At 45.9% G+C, this 24,407-nt stretch overlaps 1 protein-coding gene across 1 annotated transcript; it reads right to left on the bottom strand.

Annotated features, from left to right (window-relative positions):
• Positions 1-9,600: 9,600 nt before the first annotated feature.
• On the bottom strand, positions 9,601-24,025 carry PRSS55 (serine protease 55). The gene is made up of 5 exons (XM_066360189.1): positions 23,971-24,025; positions 21,934-22,126; positions 19,973-20,223; positions 18,443-18,585; positions 9,601-9,903 (listed from the first exon to the last, which is right to left on the bottom strand). The coding sequence occupies exons 1-5, from the start codon at positions 24,023-24,025 to the stop codon at positions 9,601-9,603; spliced, it is 945 nt and encodes a 314-aa protein (XP_066216286.1).
• Positions 24,026-24,407: the final 382 nt, after the last annotated feature.

Consider the following 24,407-nt stretch of genomic DNA (forward strand, 5'->3'; position numbering starts at 1 on the left):
TCTACCACTGTGCCAACCAGCCAGGGCCTGAAGGCAATTTCTTAATCAAACACAGAAAAGTCACTAACATCCAACACTTATTTTCTTATACCTCTACTAAGGCTAAATTTAACACAATGAGCTGCACTTAAGATAAGTGTCCTCTGTGGTGAGCTTTGAGAGATGCACCTGTGAAGCCATCATCTCAACCCAGATACTCAACATTTCCATCACTCCCAAAGGTCATCTCATGCTCCTTCAAAATCCACTTCCCCTTTCCCTCTGGCTCCCAGGCAACCACCCATCTGTTTTCTGTCACTACAGATAACTTTGAATTTTCTAGAATTTTAAATTAGTTGAATCATCTTGTATGTGCTTTTATTTTGTCTGACTTATTTTCACTCAGCATAATGATTTTGAGAGTTATCCACATTGTTGCATGTGTCAACAGTATGTTCCTTTTTGTAGTTGAACCATATTCCATTGTGCAGTTAAACTACAACATTTTTACCCACTGAACAGTTCACAAACATTTGGGTTGTTTCCAGCCTTTGCTATGGCAGATAAAGCTATTATAAAATTTCACATGGGAAGTCTTAGTGTGGCAATGTGTTTTCATTTATTTCTTTTGGATAAATATCTAGGTGTTGGATGGCTGGGCCCTAAAGTATATGTTAAGACTTTTAAAGAATTTACCAAACTCGCTTTTTAGTGGGGCATACCATTTTACAGTTCCTTCAGCCTTATATGAGAAATCCACATTCTCTATATCCTTGTCAACACTTGGCCTCTGCCAGTCTTAAATATTAGCTTTTTCAGTGTATGCACAGTGGTACCTCCTTGTGGTTTTTAATTTATATGTCTCTGATGACTAATGAATATCCTTTGAATTTCTTTTTAAATGCTTATTGGTCATTTGTGAATCGTGTGTGTGTGTGTGTGTGTGTGTGTGTGTGTGTGTGTGTGTGTGAAATCTTTTCCCCACTTTTAAATGAAGTTAGCTGAGTTTCAAGCATTCTTTATATAGTCTGGGTAAAAGTCCTTTGATATCTATGTGGCAAATATTTTCCCCAGTCCGCACACTTGGTCATCAGTTTGTGATTGCATGTGTTTCCAAGGAGTTCCCCAGCTCTCCACAAGGGCCTTCATGAGCCTGAGTCTTGGCCATAGGCCCAGACAAAGACCTGCTTGAAGGACACTGATGAGTATTCTCACCCAGAGTCTGTAGAGGATGTGAGAGATTAAGAGATCGAGGATCGAAGAACAAAGGAGTAGATACTTTCAACCAAAGAGAGGAGGAAGAGGGGACATGGACTCATGGGAGCCCGAAGGTAGTATTTGACTTTCGTGATCTTGACTGGGGAGGTTGTATCCAAAGGCAAACCTGGAGAAAATGAGAGAATCTCAAGTGATATGCACGAGAGGGGGCATGCAAATACTTGGGGAGAAGAAGAAGGTGGGGAAGGGAGTTTGCCAACAGGAGAGGAAGGAATGGGAGGAAGACCAGGCCGGCTGGAAACGGGAAGAGGAGGCGGGATGAATTTGAGCAGCTGCTGTGAAACGTACATTTTGGGAACAGAGCTGCAACTAAAGGATGTGTGGCGAGTGTTGATGTGTGTACCCAGCGTTTTCTTCATCTCCCCTTCAAGAGATTTCTGGTGAAGAATTTCTAATGTGCCTCAAAGGTCTTGGAGTTAGATTTGTATTTATTCTGAATGCGACGACAGCATGCTGAGGCCGGCCCCTCTCACTCTCCGCACGTTTGCTTCTATACTCACTACCCTGTTCACCCCAGCAAACAATTTCCATTGCTCACCATGCTCTGAGAGATGATTGCAGACCGCAAACAGATGACTAGAACACAGAGACTCCTGAGGAGCCACAGGAATTGTGGTGTGTCAGCAACCTGCTGCAATGAACAGGAAGCTCACGGGTCTGAAGAACGCTGTGTGAACTATGGTGGGGCTGGGAAGGGAGGCTCTTACTTGGGAACTCGGTCCTCCTTGTCCGTGTCTCAGATTTGCCTCCCCTCCCCTTAGACTTGGGTAAACCTGCCGTGGAGCTCTGGACTTCCCTTCAGTGGAGTGTGTCCCTCTAATGTGACTTTTCCAGCCTGGCTTCCCGACCACAATGCAAGCTCCAGGAAGGCGTTCGCCAGGCCTAACTTAATCGGAATGACGCGCCTGGACCCAGGGACACTGCCGATGCTTAAAAAATGTGTGTTGACTGAACGACTTATTGACTGATGTTCTCTCTGTTTCTGGGGGAAAACCCCTGAGTGGAATGAGGAGCCCCACCTCGTTCCACTGCTCTTCCCAGAAAGGGCACCCCACTCAAGAAAGAACCGAGGTGCTGCCCCAACATTCTTTGCAGAAGTAAAATCATAGATTTTTTACTCAGTAAGACACTCTTAAATTTCTCTAGAGATTTCTTTTACCAGAAGGATACAAAATTTGAGCAAATCCCTCAAAGAGTGAGTACAAACTGAGGCTGTAAACCTAGGTATCAGACTTAAGGGCCCGTGTCCTGGCCTTAGACAGTGCCCAGAGCAGTGTAGCCCAGTGGCTAGGTCCACTGTCTCTAAATTTGGTGTCCATACCAGCCCCACCACTTCACAGCGGTGTGACCTTGGACAAGTTGCTTCACCTCTTTAGGATTTAGTTCCCTCAATCTGTAAACAAGGCCTGATAATAATACTTATCCACAGGGTTCCTCTGAGGATTGATGGAGATTTTAATTCATATGAAAGTATTTAGGAGAGTGTTTGGCACATATGAAGCATTATGTAAATATTAGCCATTATTAACAAAGAGGATTGCATGGGATTTCTTTTTTTATTTATTTGTGTGTTTTTAAAAAAAATTTTAGAGAAAGAGGGAAGGAGAGAGAGAGAGAGAGAGAGAGAGAGAAATGTCGAGCTCTTGTTCCACTTATTTATACATTCATTGGTTGATTTTTGTGTGTGCCCTGACTGGGGTTTGAACCCACACAACCTTGGCATGTCAGATGATACTCCAACCAACTGAGCTACTGGCCAGGGCAGCATAGTATTTCTTATAACTGCTTGAAACCACTCTATCGTGTGATTGGAGGGGACCAAATCTGAGACATTTCTGATTTTAGCAGCAAGTGAGGGTTTGCATTAGAACTCAGGCTACTGGGGCTCGTGGGGTGCTCTAGGGGTTTCAATATGTTTGTCCCCCACTAATCCTGGTTCTTAGCACTATTCACTGTGAGCAAATGGATTCCATTCTCCGAGCCTCAGTTTCCTCATCTGAACAAAAGAAGTGGTCATCTCTGCTCTGCTAGCTCTGAGGATAACAGGGATGAGTGACAGGGGCGCTTTTAAACAGGAAGAATAAATAGTTTCACAAGTATTTTCCAAGGAAGTAAGTTATCAGGGAGAAATGCCAAGAGAGTGTTAAGTTGGAAATGCTCCTCCTGCAAGAAATTGCCCAGAATCTGCTTCTGAGGAGACCAGGTGACCCCCAGTGGCGAGCCAACGGTTCATTTCATGGGCTCCATCTGTGCTCACAGCAGGCACTGCCAGCGGTGGTGGCAGACAGCCCAGGCCAGCCACCCTGACGACACCCAGCAGCCGGGAAGGGGCGGTGACATCTGTGTGGGGGTGGAAGCGGATGCAGCATTTATAGCTGGAAAACAATATGCATTTGTCAGGCTTTTGCTCTTTCTTTTCTAAATTCAGAACATTTGGAGAGACAACAAGAGGGAGGAATACTGATTTCCCCTCCCGGGAAGGATGATGGATGGCAGGAGCTGGCAGGAAGCACAGACACTTCCTCCCCGCCCCGCCCCATCCATCCATTGCCTTCTCCGCCCTGGCTGCTGCCTTGTTTCTCTCTCCCTCTTCCCTCCCTTCCTCTCCCTGCTCCCTCTCAGTCTCTCACTTTCTTTCTTCCCTCCCCAACCAAAACAAAGGTGCTGCCTGGGTATGAGAGTCCACCACACATCCCCGAAGGAGTCATTCTCCGCTGTGCACAATGGAATCTGTGTGATGAGAGAAGCCGACCCCAGTCCGAGCATTTGTGAGGCCTCAGAGCAGGGTGGGTTTTCGCAGGGGGACACAATGGCCACATCTGTGCTGTGACAAGCAGCAGAAGCTGGACAGGGACAGTACCAAGCTCACTCCTGCAGGCTCACAGCAGATACAGGCTGGGAGGGGAGAAAGGTGAGGGTTGGAGTCTGTGGGTGGCATAACCCAACCACTAGGAAGCAGTGTACAGAGGAGGAAGAGATGGGGCCATGGGAAGGGATGGGGAGGTGGGGAGGGATTTCAGCACGGAAGGCTGTCAGGGGCCCTGGAACAAAGCCTGGCTCTGCACTTCAGCTCTGACGTCACCTACCTGAACTTGAAGAGCCACAGCGCCAATCTAGTGCTCGGATACGTACCCCGTGCTTCTCATCCTCAGTGGTACTGATAGTGGGGGCTGGGTGAGTCTTTGTTGTGGGGGGTTGTCTAGTGCATCCGGGTATATTTAACAACATCACTGGTCCTCTATTTCCCACATAGATGCCAGTCGTACCCCAACCTAAGTTCCCAGTTCTGACAATTACAAAGGTCTCTGGACATGGCCAAATGTATCCTGAGGGGAGGGGCAAGGTGCTAAATCCCCACTGGGTTGAGAATCACAGAAAATTATTTCTCTTTGGAAATTACCCCCAGTGAGCTGGTAGGCCCATATCTTATCAATAGGCATTCACTAAATAATTCTGAGATTTCCATTGTCCTTAATTCTGCATCTAAGAAGGAAAACAGAGAGAGGATTGGCACCAGCTGGGTGCCCACTGGACACCATTACATATGGCTAGATCCACCCAGCCACGTGTTGGGCTGCTCAGGTTTTATTTTGTGGTATTTTTTTGTTTTGTCTTGTTTTTATACTGACTAATGTTTTAGAACTAATTGAGAGACTCCACCATAAAATTCACAGGGCTGGGATGTAATTCAGGTCAACTGAGACAGAAGAGGGATAGCTTTAAGTAGTCTAGTCAGAACGCGCCTGGCTTCCACCACAGACCTCAGCTTGTGTGCTGAGGGAGGGAAAGCTGCGTAGAAGAGGTTCTGCTTGGAGTCCTGTGTCACACAAGCCACACAAAGGCAAACACCTGGTCCCTTACAGTCAAGACAAAGGCAGCTGAGTTTCTGGGAGCCCTACTACCAAGAGCTGCCTATCTCCAGGCTTCCTTACATCAAAGAATCAGCCCTTGTGTGTTTACCTGCTGCTTTTTTGACCTCTGTGTAACTTGGACAATTCTGTTAACTGATTCAACCACAGAAGCTCAGCTCTGTCCTGATGCTGGTCCTCAAGAACTTGTTTGAAGGTTACCCCCTCAACTCACAGCCTTCCTTGATCCTTGCAGCCCAAGGCAAGCTCACTGTCCTCTTACCTCTCAGAGCCTCTGATTATCCATGTCCACAGTTCTCTCTCTCTCAATAAATAAATAAATAGTGTTAGAAACACTGGATATCCACCTGCAAAAGAATGAAATTGGACTCTTTTTTTTTTTTTTTGGACAGAGATAGAGAGAGAGTCAGATAGGGACAGATAAATAGGAAAAGAGAGAGATGAGAAGCATTAATTCTTCGTTGTGGCTCCTTAGTGGTTCATTGATTGCTTTCTCATATGTGCCTTGACTGGGGGGCTACAACAGAGCAACTAACCCCTTGCTCAACCCAGAGACCTTGGGCTTAAGCCAATGACCTTGGGTTTCAAGCCAGCGACTATGGGGTCATCTCTATGATTCCACACTCAGACCATCTACCCTGTGCTCAAACTGGTGAGCCTGTGCTCAAGCCAGATGAACCCACACTCAAGTTTGCAACCTTGGGGTTTCAAATCTGGATCATCTGTGCCCCAATCTGACACTCTATTGACTACACCACCACCTGGTCAGGCAAAATTGGTCTCTTATACACAAACATCAACTCAAAATGTTTTAAAGACTTAAACATTAGATCTGATACTGTAAAAGTCCTAGAAGAACACATGTGGGAAAGTAAAAATAAACAAGTGGAACTACATCAAACTAAAAAGCTTCTATGGTCCTGGCCGGTTGGCTCAGTGGTAGAGTGTCGGCCTGGCGTGCAGGGGACCCAGGTTCAATTCCCGGCCAGGGCAAATAGGAGAAGCGCCCATTTGCTTCTCCACCCCCCCCCCTTCCTCTCTGTCTCTCTCTTCCCCTCCCGCAGCCAAGACTCCATTGGAGCGAAGATGGCCCGGGCGCTGGGGATGGCTCCTTGGCCTCTGCCCCAGGCGCTAGAGTGGCTCTGGTCGCGGCAGAGCGACGCCCCAGAGGGGCAGAGCATCGTCCCCTGGTGGGAAGAGCGTCACCCCTGGTGAGCGTGCCGGATGGATCCCGGTCGGGCGCATGCGGGAGTCTGTCTGACTGTCTCTCCCCGTTTCCAGCTTCGGAAAAAAACAAAAAATACAAAAATAAAAATAAATAAATAAAATAAAAATAAAAAGCTTCTACATAGCAAGGGAAACAATCAACAAAATAAAAAGACAACCTACAGAATAGGAGAAAATATTTGCAAATCATATATCTGATAAGGGGTTAACATCCAAAATATATAAGGAACTCATAAAACTTAACAGCAAAAACAAAAAAACAAAAACCAAACAATCAAATTTAAAAATGTGCAGAAGAATGGAATATTTTTCCAAAAACACACAAATGGCCAACAGGCACATGAAAATCTATTTAATCATCTAATCATCAGGGAAATGCAAACCAAAACCACGATGAGCTATCACCTCACACCTGTTAGGATGTCTGTTACCAGAAAGTCAACAGATAACAAGTCAAAAGATAACAAGAATGTGGAAGAGGGAACCCTCATGCACTCTTGGTGGGGATGTAAATTGGTGCAGCTTGTACGAAAAATTGTTAAAGTTTCCTTAAAAAACTAAAAATAGAACTACCACATGATCCAATAAGCCATTTCTGAGTACATAGCCAAAAAAATAAAAACACTATCTCAAAGTGATATCTGTACCCCATGTTTACTGAAGCATTATTCACAATAGCCAAGACATGGAAATCAATCTAATTGTCTACTGACAGATGAATGAATAAAGAAACGTGGTATATACACCCAGTGGAATAATATTCAGCCTTTAAAAAGACGCACATCTTTTTTCCTTTGCAGCAACATGGATGTCCCTGGAGGACATTATGTTAAATGAAATCAGCCAGACATAGATAAATATCACATGATCTCACATATACGTGAAATCTAAAAAAATAAAGTTAAACTCATAGTAACAGAGAGTAGAAGGGTGGTCACCAGACACTGGGGAGTAGGGGGAAAAGGGAGATAGTGATCAAAGGGTGCAAGCTTTCAGTTATGAGATGAATAAGTTCCAGAGACGATGTATGGCCTGGCGACTTTACTGTGTACTTGAAATGTGCAGAGAGAGCAGACCTCGCGTTCTCGCTGCACACTCCAGGTAACTGTGGGAGGTGTTGGAGATGTTAATCAGTTTGATTTTGGTAATCGTTTTACAATGTACATATATATCACATTATACACCTTAAACATATACGATTTTTATTTGTCAATAATAAGTAAAACGTTTAAAAAAGCCTGCAGGAGTGAGACTGGTCTCCTTTTATCAGTCTGAACTCTTCCATTTGTAAGACACAAACACAACACTTCAGCAAAAATAATTTCATTGGTTCATAACTAAAAAGCTGTGCTTCCTTTTGGTACCTGGCAGTGCCAGAAAGTAAAGAAGTGTTACACACACACACACATACACACACACACACACACACACACACACGGAGATATGTCAAAGGGCCCAGGAACCAACAGAGAGCTTCCAATGATTGAAGCTGGAAATTTTGAACAATATAATTAAAAAATAGTTTTGGATTATAACCCAAAGTAAATATAAGTAGCCATGAGTTGATATTGATATATGCAAGTGATTGAATAAGTAATAAATGGGAGAGAGACAAATATTTTATGAAGAATTCAAAATAAATATATCCTGCCCTAAAAGAGGTAGAGTGTAACTCACCAAGCCTTAAGAGTGGGTTGGACATTTGACTTCTTCCCAAAGAGGACAGTATGCAAAGGAGGTAACTTTATAGTGGAGAAATACAACTAACACTGCTTCAGCCGGGTGATCAAGGTCAACACCAACAGCTGTAAGTCACACTAATGATATGTCCTCTTGATAAAATGTAATTAAAATGGCGCTTAACCTCTGTGATCCTCCTCCCCCAACCTTTAACTCTAATCTGGTCATGAGAAAAAGATCAAATTCCAATAGAATGGCACTGAGCAATAGACTTGACTAGCACTTCTAAAAACGGTCAAGTTCAGGAAAAACAAAGAAAGTCTGAGAACATTGTCACAGCCAACATGTGCAAAATTATTGTTGCAGCCAACGCTTTATTCTTAACCACAAAGTATTAACATTAACAATTATCCACTAGGTCAGAGGTTCCCAGAGTTTCTCGTTCATGAGCCATTAGTGTCTTAGTAAGTTTTTTTACAGCACTTTTAGGCCAAAAGAAATATTTAGAGACTACATTTATTAAGTAGTTAAGTCTAAATAACTTAGAAGTTGTCTGCTCAATGTCCCACAGATGATGCTCTTTCTCTCTGTGTTCAACAGGTGTCTCTGTGTTTCCATCCTGTCCCCATGAGTTTACAGTAGTGCCCTGTGGCACCTCAGTGCACAGTTTAGGAACTGCAGCTCTAGGTATTAAATCTCTGAAGGGACATTCATGATAATCATTAAGCATGACCCATCATAAGTGAATTGACTGGATAATGTTTAAAGTCACAGTTTCTATATCACAATAAAGCATTGCTTAGTTCGAAGCTAAATAATCACATTGCCTCCAGCTCACTAATGAGGATGCGAAGCCCTGGCCATGTTTGGCCATCTCCTCGAAGTTCTGTAACTTCAGTACTAGTCCATATAAAGTCCCACGCAAAGTTAACACTACTTACAAACTATGATCTAAAGCCAACGTACTTTATGTTACAGGAGAAGAAGAAGAAAACAAAGGTATTTGATATATACACATACAAATATTCACAACAAAATAAGGAAAAGATACTCATGACGATTACAGTCCCTTTCTTAACTGTCCACATGCTCACAGTTGGTGTTTATAACTCCCTTCTCCCACTGCCCATTCAGTTTTTCCTTCTCCCTCAGCAAGCACCTCAGCTGGCCAGGGCTATTCGCCTGCTGGGGTGGCCTAGAATTCTCACCCTGAAAGTTGTCAGATTTCTTTCCCACCCCCTTGGCATGTAAATGTCTTACCAATAGGTCTAGAGCAGTTGCCAGCATCCCACTCCTGGTTTTTGGGTTATGTACCTTTGGGCTTTAGGTGGTTGGAGCTCAGTAACTCAGCTGTAGTGGAAAGAAACCTGAGTAAAGCAGGGACCCAAAGCCCAGTCCCTAAACCAGGACTCTGGCCTGCCTGACTTTCCCATCCTACTTCCCGTTAAGAGTCTCAGTTTCTGTTCCTCAGTCCTAAGCTGTAGTCAGTCCCTCTGCTGGCGACACATTCTCACACACCCTCTTTGGTGAAGGAATAACACCTGTTTTATTATCAGTAGAAAATGGCCTAAAACAGCATGCAGGACAGAAGGCTGAGCAGGAGCCGGAGTCTGAGGCTGCCTGGCTCGAGGGGTTCTGAGGCCTGGGATCTTCTGCGTGTCGGCTGGAAAGGAGTTATTATTTTCTCAGCACTATAAGGCTTTCCCTCCAGCTCAGTTACGTTCTTGATCCAGAGACTGTACTTTTCTACCAAGGTGTATATTCCCGGCGTGTACTTCCGTCCACAGCTCCTTCCCCAGCTGATGATGCCTACCTGGTACCACTTCTTGTCAGATCCTGTGGTGCAGACTAGTGGCCCCCCACTGTCACCCTGTGGTCAGAAAACACAGTGCAGTAGCAAGTCTCATTCTAAACTGTCAATTTGTCCATTACCTGTCATTAAGGGAGGAGGACTCATTGTCCTCCCCTCCTTCTGCCACAGGAAATCCGTCCTTGCTGACCAATGCCCACCCCTTTCCCAGGCCCATGGGTGGGGGGTGCTGCTGCCAGGCTGGCCCTGGGAACCATGGGGCATAGCGTATGGGCAGCAGACAGGCAGGACTGGAGGGGTTGGGGTGGGGGAGAGGCCTGGTGAAAAATAACCCCTTCTGCAGAGGGTAGTAGGAGACAGAGTATACACGCACAGGCTCAGAGAAGACTGGGGGCTAGTGTTGTGGGTCTTATCAAGTTGGGAGCTCTGGAATCTAAACAAAGCAAAGAAACAAGCAAGCAAAACAAAACAGACTCAGAAACAGCGACCAAAGGGATGGTTTTCAGAAGGGAGGGGGTGGAGGATGGGTGAAAAGGGGAAGGAGACTCTAGTTAACAGTATTGTGAGAAGCTTACACCGTGACAAATGATTGCTAGGATCAGTGGGATGATCCCATTGTAAGGTATAAAAATGTTGAGTCACTATGTTGTACACGTAAAATTAATATTACCAATATAAGACTGTATACCAACTATATGTAAATAAATATAACTAAATATACAAATATATTTAAATTATAAAATGTTATATGCAGTCAATAATGTATCTCAATGTATTTATTGGCTAAAAATACGGTAGCTGTTTATTAAGCGCTAGCCCTGGTACAGCAAAGGCAAAGCAGCTCTGGCGGAAAGAGTGACAACAGGTACGCGAAGCATGTTAGGGCCGGGGAGATGCACTGGGTCCCCTTTGATGGTCTTCCAGAGACATGAGGGAGAGTGATATTTCTTCTTAGTTCTTTGGGAGTGAGTGTTCGTTGGGGGGAGGGGTGGTGAGTGAGTTAAGTTTTTCCATTTGTGCGCCCCTCCAGAGTGGAGTCATCTGGGTCTGTGGTTCACATGATTATCTATGTAGAAAATAGGTACCAAGTCCCTACCGTGTACCACACATACATGGCTTCCTTTCATCCATTTAATACAGGGACAGGGAGGCCAGCATTGGAACCAGGACCGCCCAGTACCTCAGCACGTGTTCTCTCCACTGGCCCACTTGTTTCTCACCAAAGAAGTTGCGTGACTGCAACCATTCAAGCAATCTTTCTTCAGTGGAGAGATAACCTCCTTGTCCAAGATCATAAGAAGGTGACCAGAATGACCGGTATGTTTCAATGGACTTTAACAGGAGGAAGGGGAGGGTTAACATTTCCTGGACAGGTGCGAAACATTATGTTAGGGAAAAAAATTTTTTTTTTCATCAATCCCACCACCTCACATCTCTGAGGTAGGTATTTTGATTCTCATTTTATAATTAGAAAATGGAAGATTGAAAGAGATTTGATCACCCTCATTTCACAAATATTCATTGAGGAAGAACCGTCAGACCATTGGAATACAGGATTTTATGGGCTGGTGTGGGAAAGAAAAATGTAAACAAATACAATTAGGTGTGTTTGATGAGGCAAGGGGTGTCTGGACAAACATGGCAGCAGTGCAGAACGGGAGGAACTGATTCCTGTGAGGGGAAGTTGTGTCAGAACCGTCTTCAAGACATTCCATTTGAAGGACGAGTAGGAATTGACCAGAGTGGATGGGACCCTGTAGGAAGGAGTCAGAAGGTAGGGGGACTGGTGAAGACAAGGTGAAAGGATGAGGATCTGAAGGTCAGGCTAGGGAGGGATGGACCGACACCTACATGATCTGATGACTAGTGACCCTGGATGTACATGGTGGTGCCTAGTTCCAAGGTCATGGAGTGTGGTCAGGAGAGATAAAGAACAGGGGGAGATAGTAAGTCGTGTTTTGAAGTGGAGTTGAGGTTGACTGTGGAACATATCACCAAATTGAGGGTTAATCAGAGCAGAATTTGCAGAGAGGTTGGAGTTCAAGGACACCTGGTGAGTATGGGCCAAGGCCAAAATTAGCCTTTCCAGTACACAGCACTGCCTCTAACACCTGTCTGTTTGGTGTGGGTGCTGGTCTTTGGGCTGGTTCTGTTTCAAAGTCATGGGGCAAGAACCAAAGCAACAGAAATTCTACTCAAATAGCTGCTTCCCTAAATGATGTTTATATAATTTCTTTCAACTTTTATGAAGGCAAACATGTTATAAAAATTTTGTTAATATGTGACCTTGATTATTAATTCCCTTACATGACAAGGAGAGAATTGTCCTTGGGCAACTAACTTTTATAAGCCTCACTTTTCCATGTCATTAAAATAGGGATAATACCAACTACTTTCCAACTACTGTTGGCAGATGAAACTTTAAAAAATCTAGAAATCACTCAATACAGAGTAAATGTTATACAGCGAATGCCCCAGAAATGTATTAGCGTTATTATTTTACCCTTACACATTACAGACATTACTTATGCATTTAGGAAACAGATTCCCTTCATGGACTGCTGGGTCCCAAGAGGAGTATCTGGAAATACATGTCTTTTTATGCAAAAAACCTTTACATTTTTTTCTGTTCCTCCTGGAAAGAAAGCAAGGATTACCCCAAAGGAGAGACGGGCCTCAACCAGTAAGGACCTGATACTGATGACAGCCCATCAAAGGGAGACTTTCTCCCAACAACTGAGGCTGGTAGCCAAGGGCCTGTCTGGTTAGAAACATGCTGACCACAAGAGCCTCCCAAGTTCATTGCTATGAGAAAATTACACCACAGGATCACTGCTGTTTTCTGGGGAGGAGGAGGAGGGGAGCAGATGACCTGGACTAACTCCCTGTTTTCTCATCTGTTTAAACAGGGAGAGTGAGACCTGCCCAGCCAATCTGACAGGGCAGTGCAGAGGATGAAATGATTGAATCATCAATGTGTAAAAGAGCTGTGAAGTTATCACACTGCTTCGGATCTATTCAGATAGCGAAGGAAATGATTGATGATTACAATAACCATGTTTTCTCAACTGTGAAACAGAGTTCTGATGAAATATTTTTCCGCATTCCTTTTCAGCTCCAAAAGTCTGTGACTCTAAAAGTCTAAGATTTCATGGAGTGAAATAAGACCTTCATGCAAGTGCCGTGGGTCATGGGCTCAAGATTAACGCCCTGAGAAGTAGCCCAACACAGCGTCGCTGCTCTGTGTGGCACTGTAAGGACAGGTGCATGCCATTATACATTTGTCCAAACTCATGGAATGACAGGAGTGAGCCTGATGTGAACTATGGACTCTGGCTGATGACGATGTGTCAGTGGAGGTCACCAATCATGACACATGGTGTGGATGGTGATAAGGGGGAGGAGGTGCCTGTGTGAAAATGGAAGGGGGATTTCCTGTACCTTCTTCTCAATTTTGCTGTGACCCTAAAACTGTCCTTAAAAAAAACAACAACAACAGTCTTACAAAAAAGCAGCTCAGGTCTAAACCAAGTCAGCCTGGCAGCCCCATAACCAAACTGCCCACAGCCCAGCTGGCTGCTAGCTTGTGAACCCCACTCTGCTTGCAGACTCTTAGCCGTTCGGGGAAACTACCTCGGATGTCCCCTCCCCTAAGGCTCGTTTGCTGACAGATAGTTGCTGGCTTCCCGGGAAAGATCATGTATTTGACAAACATTTGTTGAGCATTATTTTGTGTGCCCAGGCATTGGGAATTCACACGTGAACAAGATGACATTTGTGAGGGAGTCGAGGAGACAGATAAGAAAGACAGCACAGTCCGTTGGATGGTGGTTGTTCCACGAGGTGGCTAGTTCTTCACAAAAGTATTATGTTCCGAACTGGGGTAAGTTTGATTTTATATTTTGCTTGACTATGCCACGTAAAAATTATCTATATTTTTTTAATTGAACTTTTTCTTTTTCACAGTATAACATTAGTCAGGGGATTACAAAGAAGAAAAGTTCGGAGACAAGTAAACTAAAAAAATCCAACTGCTTTTCATTTTAACATTTCTTTTTCATTTCTATTTCAAACATAGCATAATTTTACCACCCTTATTTTGAACACATTTCCATTTTATCATTATAAAATGCTCATTTCCCTTAAATTATATGATTACATGCTTTTTAAAAAGTTTGCTAAATTTAAAAGTGAAAATTTATTTTTAAGGGCAATTGTTTTTAAACCCTAGGAAACTTTCTGCCGGGTGTCTTTGTTTTTAAGTGACAATTATGTTGTATAATTTCAGAAAAATTTCCCTGTCAGTTTATTGTCGACAATAGAAAGCTTTCTAAACAGAAGGCAAAGCTTTTCATCTCACAACTTTTTAAAAAATGCTTATAATAATAACAGCACGTTTATTTATAGCACTCTTAAGTAATAGAGGATTAATTTTAGCAGCTTTCATTAAAGTACATTTTGTCAGAGGAGATATTGAAGCAGAAATCTTAGACTCCAGATGGTAGATCCAACCATTGAAGCAGAGGGCACAGAAAATGTCACCAAAGATGGCACTCAATCATTCCTGTTTTGCCACAGTTGGCTTTGGCCATTTGAATATTAAATTAGAGAGATTGCAAGGAGAGGTGGGAGTACAAGTGGGGCCTGGTTCCCATATTGTTGGGTGAGCAATAAGGGTGACAGCCTGGGGACACAGTCGTCGCCCAGACATGCCACTGCCTCCCTCCCCGCTCTGCTCACCTCTCCACGCTCATCTCTCGTTTCCTCTGGCTTTGGAAATATTGGACTGCCCCGAGCACATGACTCAGTCTCAAGCCTCTGCGATTTCCCCCACATGCTCTCTGGAATGCTCTCCTTCTAACCACACTGTCTATTAAAAGTTGTATCTGCTTTTCTATTAATATTGGAGCACTTTGTCTCCTGCTCCAATATGAACATGTTGCTCTCTGGGCCTATGGCATGGCTATGATCTGAAATTTTCCTCTAATGGCTGTGTTTGGGAAACTTTGTCTTCTCTTTGTTTTGGTTTTTAATGTTTTTATTTATTCATTTTAGAGGGAGAGGGAGAAAAAGAAAGGAGAGCGAAAGAGAGAGACATAGATTTGTTGTTCCAATTCTTTAAGCTTTCATTGGTTGATTCTTGTATGTGCCCTAACTGGGGATCAAACCTGCAACCTTGGCATATCAGGACAACATTCTAACCAACTGAGCTACCCAGTCAGAGCTGGATATAATTGTACATTCCTATGCACTTGTAAGAATGATACAGAGACATTCCATGTACCCGTGTCATGTTTACCCCAAGAACAACATCTTGCAAAACTGTAGTGCAATAACACAACCAGAGATCAACACCGAGGTAGTCAAATACAGAACAGTTCCATCACCACAGGGACCCTCCCTGCCCTTCTTATGCTATATCCACTTCCTGCTCTCCCCGGCCCCTCCTTAAACCCCTGCAGCACCCACTAACCAGCTCGCTCTCTCTCTCTAATTTTGTCATTTCCAGAATATTATATAAATGGAGTCACACAGTGTGAGACCCATGGGATTGGCTTATTTCACACAGCGCAGGGCTCTGGAGGTCCACCCATGCTGTTGTCTGTATCAGCAGTTGTCTCTGATCATAGCTGAGTGCTATTGTGTGGTGTGGATATACCACAGTTTATTTACCCATCATGACTTTAAGGACGTTTGTTTCCAGTTTGGGGCTTTTATGAATAAAGCTGCTATAAACACTCCTTTTTGGTGTATATGGATTTGGTGTGAACATAAGCCTTCATTTCTCCAAAATAAATTCCTGAGATAGCATTTGCTAGGTTATATGGCCACAGCGTGTTCAGTTTTTAAAGAAACTGGTAAACTTTTCCAGAGCTATTGGACTAGTTTAAAATCCCACCAGCAATGTATCTGGTTTCTCAGCATTCTCGTCAGCATTTGATGTTGTCACTGTGTTTTTTTGTGTGTGTGCTTTATTTTAGCTGTCCTGAGAGGCATGTAGTGATGTGTCATTGTGGTTTTAATTTGCATTTACTTAATGGCCACTGACCTTGAACATCTTTTTATGTTCTAATGTGCCGTCAGTATATCCTCTTTCATGCAATGTCTATCTATTCCTGTCTTTTGCCCACTTTCTAATTGAGTAGTTTGTTTTTCTACCACTTGAAAGTTCATTATATGTATAATTTCTTGTGGGATACTATCTCCCAATCAGTAGCTTGTCTTTTTGTCCTCTTAATAGGGTCTTTCAGAGAGAAAAAAAATTTTTGATTTTGATGAGTTCAGTTTATCAATTTTTCCTTTTGTGAGTTGTGTTGTTGGTATCACTCTATGTCCAAAGGTGTTCTATGTTTTTTTCTAAAAGTTTTTATGGTTTTACATGTAAGTGCATGCTCTATTTTGAATTAAGTTTTAATTGAACTTATTCTAAGAATTAATGGTTCTCAATTTTTTTTAAATTTTTTTTTATTTTTTATTTATTCATTTTAGAGAGTAGAGAGAGAGAGAGAGAGAAAGGTGGGAGGAGCAGGAAGCATCAACTCCCATATGTGCCTTGACCAGACAAGTGCAGGTTTCAAACCGGCGACCTCAGCATTCCAGGTCGATGCTTTATCCACTGCGCCACCACAGGTCAGGCTGGTTCTCAATTTTTTATAAAAATAGATTCTCTACTGAGATTTTTAGCTTTATTTTTCCTTAGCTGTGTTTGTCAATAAATAGAATCGTCATATATGAGTGCAACCATCTATTCTATTTATGATAAACTCTATCTTGAGTATTGCCTCAAGTATTAGGTCACAAGACTTTGGTTCTCGTTTAAATCTTCTGTTTTAACAGGCCGCGTATGAAACTGGGGTGAGGAAAGAGGGTTATCAACTCTTGACCATTGGATTGCGGTGGAAGTCCAGACTCCCCGCTCAGGCAGCAGTGACACCAGGGGAGGAGCAGTGGGGCCCACTTACACCTGAGGAGGGGAGAATCCCAGGCTCCTCGGGTGGCCTCCACTGACAGGTGGGGCAGGGCATGACTCCAGGGTAGTCAGAGTCCTTGCTGTCCACTCAGCCTCCTCGGACCCCACCACGGCGGGCAGGAAGGGGGGAAAGTCAAGGTTGTTCACTTGACCTTGGCTGATGTGGTGGAGGGCTGTAGGGTTTTCGTGGTATTCTGCTGAAACAGAATGTTTACTGTCAGAGTCTCTGTCTTGTTAGGCTGCGCTTTTCCTGGTCTGGAGAGAGGTGCTCTTGTTTCTGTTTTGTTTTGTTTTATATTTTGCCTGTGCCCATTGGCATCTCTGGGTTGTAGGTTTCTCTAGAACCCAGTCTGAGGCACACAAGAGGCAGAAAGGAAACCCAGGGACTCACTGCTGTCTCACTCCTTAAGTATTAGATATCCAGTCAGTCCATCTTCTCGCCACCTTTCAGAGCCTTTGATTTTGTTTTATACTATAAGGTCCAGTGCTTTTAGCTGCACTTAGCGGGAGGGATTGGCAGAAATGTGTCCACTCCATTTATCCAGAAGCAGAAATCCCAATTCTCTTTTGTGTTTTGCAGTATTTTAAATTGCCCAGAATATGAGGAAAACACAAGGCTCTTGTGCCATTGATTCTATCTCTTTCCAGTCCCACAGCACCCACTGTGCGGGGACCTCCTTGTAAGCCTGGTGACAGAGCTGCCGAGTCCATGCTTTCCCCCTCAGAGCCCCGTCTCCAGTCCCTTCTCCCTCAATGTCCCCAACCCCATCCCAGCATTCCCTCCCGATGCTCCATCCCATGGGCTACCAGGGAAAACTACTATCTCCTAACATTAAACAGTAGGAGACAGATGCACTCCCTTTCTTGAGATAGCCTTTTCCACCCTCCGTAGAAGGTTCCACATCTGCATTCATGGTTACACCGAGTGCCAGGTCCCCTGTGCAGCCAAGGAACAGGACTAAGTGGGCTTATCAGGGTGAACCCTCCCAAGATGAGCAAAATGTCTTTGAGCTTTAAAAAATAAACCCCACTATTCATCCTTAGGGCGAGTGGAAGCTAACTACTGAATTTTTTTTTTTCTTCTAGCATCAATAAAAGAAAAAGTTTTCTTTTTTGATTTTTCTGTTCATTGATTAAAGAGATGCTAAGATATCAGATTCTGGTTCAATGAAACCCATGTGAATTACCAAGTCTGTTATAGTCGTTTACCCATCTGTGGGCCCCAGAGAGTGTGGGCTCCCTCAGATAAGAAACCATGTCTCATTCACAGTTGACAATATTCAACAAAGATCGCTACATTAGTGGATTAAATGGATTCCTCCCCGGGTTTTTGTTGAAGAAGTCTCAGTAACAGGAAAAGTCTTGGGGACCTATTTATCTAATATATCTGAAGAAGACCTCTAATATTTATTCACAGTTGCTGCATATCCATCCCAAGCCCATGCTAAGAGTCTAAGGACCTGACAGTGAGTGGTCCCCAGTCCCTGTCCCATTCCCATGGCTAAGCCCTGATCCCCACACATTTTCCAGAATCATTGTTTATTCCCAGGGGAGAGAGAATACCTTTGCATTGGCAGCCCTGAGGGGCTGAGGGGCTTTAGAGTGAGGGAGAGGATACCCCCTAGTTACCTGGCAAGCATCATAGCTCTTATTCTCATATCCAGCACACAGCATATTTTCTGTAAGTTTTGGAAACTCCAGTAAACATTTCTGCCAATCGATGATAATCACTGGCACTTTCATCAGATCAGTTGTCATAGAGTTTCTGTCATCTGGCCCACAGAGAAAGCACAATAGAAAAGTCACTAGACAGCAGTCCCCACATCAACAATGAAAATGACTGAAACCTAGACCACCTGGGGCATCCCTGCATCCCACCAGCCACCAGCCACCTGTCCACTTCCTGCACATCCTCACAGCCCCTCCCTCTCTACTTCCTTCCAACAATCCTATGCAGTTTAATCGCTCTACCATCCCAGGTTTTCCCAAACAACTCCTCACCTACCTGAACTAATCCTCTCATTCGAAAACATATCGCTGCTTCCAAGAAGGCTTCCAACCAGCCCTACAGACTTGACCTCTTAAAACTGGCTGTCAATCATTTTCTCAGTGTAATCCTGCCTCTTCCTCCTATCTGCCTGTCGCTACTTTTTATTCTGAGTGTGTGGCCCTTCCCTACCACAGGGCTGCAGAACATGGGTGCACTCCCTGCAAGAAAGAGTCCAGGTCCTCTGGGTGAGGGTAGGTTGGCTGCAAGTCTTTACAGGGGATTTGCCCAAGCCCTTTCCTGCCAGCTACCAGGGTTTCTGTCCATCGCATTAACTCTGACCACATAGACCTTTCAAAATCCTTCTCCTTACTCAGTATTTTTGTTCCTGGAGGCCTCCTCCTCCACATCTAACTCTCAAATAGTGGCTGAAACCCAGACTCAATCATATACCAGTTGGTCTCCAATCACCGAACTCCTGAAATGCCTAGCATTTTCCAGAGCGCAGATCATGGCAAAGCCTCCCTATGGACCTAGAGTGCCTTCCAGGCCTGAGACAGAGCTGTGCGCTTCCACCCCAACCTATCTGCTCCCAGCATGGCTTTCATAATCCCTCTCTGCCCTTATACAGTGCCTTCTATTTGGCCAAGTAACAGTGTAACAACAGGAAACACGTAACAACAAATTTATTTCTAAGAGTGGCTGGGCAACACTCCAGGACCACGGAACATCTAGGCCAGGGCAGGCATCTTGAATGTCTATGGAAGCCAGGTGGGAAGCATCAATGTGTGACTCAAGGGAGATGTGAAAAGAGTGTAGCATGGCCCCTGGCTAAAAGGAGAGTCTAAATTCAGTTGAACCAAGAAACAGGACTGCTCTGTGCTGGCTGATTCCGACCACACGCGAGGCTGTCTCAGAGCTGGCATCTCAGCGTGGGGCCCGGGGCAGATGCTTCCTTGACCCTCGGACGGATGAGTCTGAGGGCGGGCCTCTTCGGGCCTCAGCTGGGCAGGGATTTGCTGCAAGGCAGGTCTTTTTCCTGCCCTCCTTCCTCAGTCCTCTCTCTTTCCCACCCCTCTCCTGTCTCCTTTAGTTTGAGCAGCCCATTCCCAGATGCCTGTGCTGTGGCTCCGCCCCCAGCAGCTCTCAGAAGAGGCTGTGCAGTCACGTACCAGCTTTGGTCTGTCCCCATCCTGCTACCCAGCATTCGCGCCATGTGGCGGGGCTGGGCTTCTGGGGTAGGCAGATGGGTTTCTTCAGGCCGCTGAATGTGATGTACGAGCTCAACAGCAGCAAAGCGACGTCATTGTCCATGGTGAGTCTCGTATAGTTCTTGTGAAGGACAATGGTGGTAACCCCCTTTATTTCCAGGGATGGACTGTGCAAGTCATTGGTTCCCAGCACAACTCTCAGGTCTTTTGGGCTGGTGCCACAGAACCGGGGAGGGGGATGGGTAGGGAAAGGAAAATCACAAAGCTCCCAGGGTTTGCTGTGCCCCAAGAGCTACATCCCATATAATTGTAGGGGGCTTCTGCCACTTGTTCTGCTGAGGCCGTTGCTAAGATAATGTGAGAATTTTAGTAAGTAGAGAAACAGGGTGAAACAGCCAGCATGGCAGGCCACAGCGAGCTGCTGCCCTACACAGTCCCGGAGATGAGAAGAAAGTGGCCCCGCCTGCTGGTGCAAAGGCGGGGCTTAGCTTTGGGTGCTCCAGAAAGCCCACAGAAAGCCCCCATCTGGCACAGATCAAACTAACCCTCAGATAGGTAAGGCATTATTACATCGATTTTTCTACCCCCCCAGCTGAGAGACCCTAGAATGGAATTTACTTTTTTTTTTTTTTTTTTTTGTATTTTTCTGAAGCTGGAAACGGGGAGAGACAGTCAGACAGTCTCCCGCATGCGTCCGACCGGGATCCACCCGGCACGCCCACCAGGGGCGACGCTCTGCCCACCAGGGGGCGATGCTCTGCCCCTCCGGGGCGTCGCTCTGCGGCGACCAGAGCCACTCTAGCGCCTGGGGCAGAAGCCAAGGAGCCATCCCCAGCGCCCGGGGCCATCTTTGCTCCAATGGAGCCTTGGCTGCGGGAGGGGAAGAGAGAGACAGAGAGGAAGGAGGGGGGAGGGTGGAGAAGCAAATGGGTGCTTCTCCTATGTGCCCTGGCCGGGAATCGAACCCGGGTCCCCCACACGCCAGGCCGACGCTCTACCGCTGAGCCAACCGGCCAGGGCCTAGAATGGAATTTAATTGAGACATGTCACTGATTAAACAGAAAGAATCTTCAGTAATAATTCAGGAATCCCTTCCAGGCAGAATGGCCAGGAACTTTCCAACAGCCAATCTTTAAGTTTCCCATGGGGGGGGGGGGGCAGATGTGACAAAGTCCCCTGGTTGTGCCATGGCGAACCCTGCCCCAGGTGTTTCACCCTTTAAAGCCAGTCTTGCTGTGTATCTGGCACAAGGACTGGAGTTAAGATTTCAATCATGTTTCTGTCTACTGGGTGGGTACCTTGTGTAGTCAACCAACCTTATTGGACCTCAGTTCTCTCCTCAATAAAATACAGTTGTTCATTCTACCTGCCCCTGACGGTGGTTGTGAGATTGGATGAGGGGGCTATTCATTCTACCTTCCCCAGGGTTGTTATACAATTAAATAATGCAGGTAGTTGCTTATGAGGTCACTGGGACATGATCAGTAAGCAGTTTATGCTAGATTTTCCATGAGTCCCCTGGAGCTCAGAGAAAACTCTACAAGGAACAGGGAAGCAGACTGTCAGATGGCCTGGAAACCCAGATTTTCAGAATTAAGAGAATTTCTGGCTAGAGGGACTTGACTGTCCTAGGAGAGGTGAACGAACTGAGCCCATTAGCTCCACGGGGTCACAAATGTTCCTGGAGAGGACAGTGTGTGATCATGGGGAAGCCATAGTTGTTGGCCCTGGGTGACAATGAGGAGGGGACAGAGAAGTGGTAACCGTGAGTTCACAGCCTCTTTGTCCCCAGGGCCATCACATGGGACTCAAGAATGACCAGCCCTAGGGTTCCCCGTGGCAAGCAGGCCTGGCTGAGTGCGGTTGCGCTGTGGGGGTGGACAGTGTCAGAAAGGGCAGGGTTGGGGGCTCTCAGGACTTACTGTAGTTCCTCAGCAGCTAAGCAGTGAGCAGCAGTGAGAATCCACCACTCATTGATGATCGCGCCGCCACAGAAATGTTCATTTCCTGCCTGAACACTCACCAGCCAGGGAAACTCACCCACCTCGGCCTCCGTTCCCTCTATGATTCTGGAATACTGAGGCCCTCCTTCAAAAACAGGTCTTTCACCGCATTCTGGTGGAATGGAAGAGGAAGGGAGGAGAGATGTGACACTTAGTCAGTATCCACGGGAGTCTTCTGAATAGAGCTCATTACGCCCACTCTAGACATGGAGAAACTGAAGCTGGCCCAGGGAAGCCCCTGAGGCACACGGGCAAGCCAAGAGATGCTCTGCTTTTGTTGCCCAGAGCCTGAGACATGGGTCAGAAGGGCTGGCTCTGTCTCCCTCCAGCATGGTGATCTTAGGCAAGCCACTTCACTGAGCTTGTTTCTGCTCTCATCCAAGATAAATTGGAGGAAAATATTTGTCCATTACCAACTGGGGAGTAGGAGGCAGAATCACACCCCCCGAAAGATGTCCACGTCCTAATGCAGTGATCCCCAACCTTTTTTGGGCCATGGACCGGTTTAATGTCAGAAAATATTTTCACGGACCGGCCTTTAGGGTGAGACGGATAAATATATCACGTGACTGAGACAAGCGTCAAGAGTGAGTCTTACCCGGGTTCGATCCCGGCCAGGGCACATAGGAGAAGCGCCCATTTGCTTCTCCACCCCTCCGCCGCGCTTTCCTCTCTGTCTCTCTCTTCCCCTCCCGCAGCCAAGGCTCCATTGGAGCAAAGATGGCCCGGGCGCTGGGCATGGCTCTGTGGCCTCTGCCTCAGGCGCTAGAGTGGCTCTGGTCGCAATATGGCGACGCCCAGGATGGGCAGAGCATCGCCCCCTGGGGGGCAGAGCACCGCCCCTGGTGGGTGTGCCGGGTGGATCCCGGTCGGGCGCATGCGGGAGTCTGTCTGACTGTCTCTCCCCGTTTCCAGCTTCAGAAAAATGAAAAAAAAAAAAAAAAAAAAAAAAAAAAAGAGTGAGTCTTAGACGGATGTAACAGAGGGAATCTGGTTATTTTTAAAAAATAAAATATTGTTCAGACTTAAATATAAATAAAACGGAAATAATGCAAGTTATTTATTCCTTCTCTGCGGACCGGTACCAAATGACCCATGGACCGGTACCGGTCTGCGGCCCAAGGGTTGGGGACCACTGTCCTAATGGACCATGTCCTAGTGGGTATCACCTTACAAGACAAAGAAGATTTAATTCCATCGAATTGAAGTTGTTAATCAGCTGACCTCCAGATGAAGAAATTATCCTGGATAATCTCTCCAGTGTAATGCCAAGGGTCCTTCACAGTTAGCAGAGGGAGCAGAAGAAGAGAGAGGGACTGCGAGGGAAAGGCACGGAGAGGTGCGATGCTGCTGGCTTTGAGGAGGGGCCACAAGGAGTCTGGATAGTCTACAAGCTAGAGAAGGCAAGGCTGAGACTCTCCCCAGAGCAGGAATGTGGTTCTGCTGAGTTTTTTTTTTATCATAGCCCAGGGAGACCCATGTTGGATTTGTATCCACCAAGCTAACTGGAAGATAAGAAATTTGTGTCATTTAAGCCACTAAGTTTGTGATAGTTGGTTACATCCTCCATACGAAACTAATATGTACTTGTGGGAAACCAGAGTGGTCCCAGAAAGGGCTGAACCCACCAAAGCCCTGAACTATTCCAGGTTAGGCCATTCTGTTCCAGGCCGAGCAGCTCTGTTTCCTGGGAGGCGGAGAGCACACACCGCAGCTGCCTGTGTGGAGAAGAGAATGCTGCCTCCCGGACGCAGTCCTGGTCCAGCTCCCCAATAATATTTGTTGAGCTGGGCTCGGAGTAGCCAATTAGTCCATGAAGGAGCTTGCTAACCAACTCTCTCCTTTGGCCCCTGATGCTCCCACTAGCTGGGTGAAGGGGGACATGAGCAGGGCCACCACCAAGCCCAGCCCCACCTGGGAGAGCTGCTCTGGCCACTGGGAGAAGAGTCCACGTACCGAGTTGTGTGCCCTTGGTTTGAGATATGAGCAGCAAAACTGATAAGAGGAGCATGGCCTTGGCTTTGCTGTGGGCCGACAAGGTGACGGAGGCCAGAGCTGAGGGGAATGACCCGGCCCCAAGCCTCTCTTATATAGCCAGCCCCGCTGGCGATGTCACAATGGACCCGGAGAGGTCACATGGGCTTCTCTTCTTGCCATTCATTTTTAAGATGGTTGCACAGAGGAACCCCATCTTTGAAGCTGTCTTGTCTAAGAGTCCCTCCCTGATGACCTGGGCACAGCTTGCCCTTTACCAAGTCCTTGGTAGGCACCTTGCTTTGGGCCCTGTCATGAGCAGCCTATTTTAAGGCTCGAAGTCTGTTGTGTCAGGGGTCCTCTGGGAATGTGTACCTAAGGCCTGAGCAACGGGCTGCCTGGCTGGACCCTTGAGGATA

Source organism: Saccopteryx leptura, chromosome 1 (assembly GCF_036850995.1).
Source record: "Saccopteryx leptura isolate mSacLep1 chromosome 1, mSacLep1_pri_phased_curated, whole genome shotgun sequence".
Classification (NCBI taxonomy): Eukaryota; Metazoa; Chordata; class Mammalia; order Chiroptera; family Emballonuridae; genus Saccopteryx; species Saccopteryx leptura.

Excerpts from the sequence above, each read along its gene's own strand:
- PRSS55 (XM_066360189.1), bottom strand. The coding sequence starts at position 24,025 with ATGCTCCTCTTATCAGTTTTGCTGCTCATATCTCAAACCAAGGGCACA. Across the intron at positions 22,127-23,970 it reads AACCAAGGGCACACAACTCG|AATGCGGTGAAAGACCTGTT; the intron begins GTACGTGGACTC and ends CCATTCCACCAG. Across the intron at positions 20,224-21,933 it reads TTAGCTGCTGAGGAACTACA|CCCAAAAGACCTGAGAGTTG; the intron begins GTAAGTCCTGAG and ends CTGTGGCACCAG.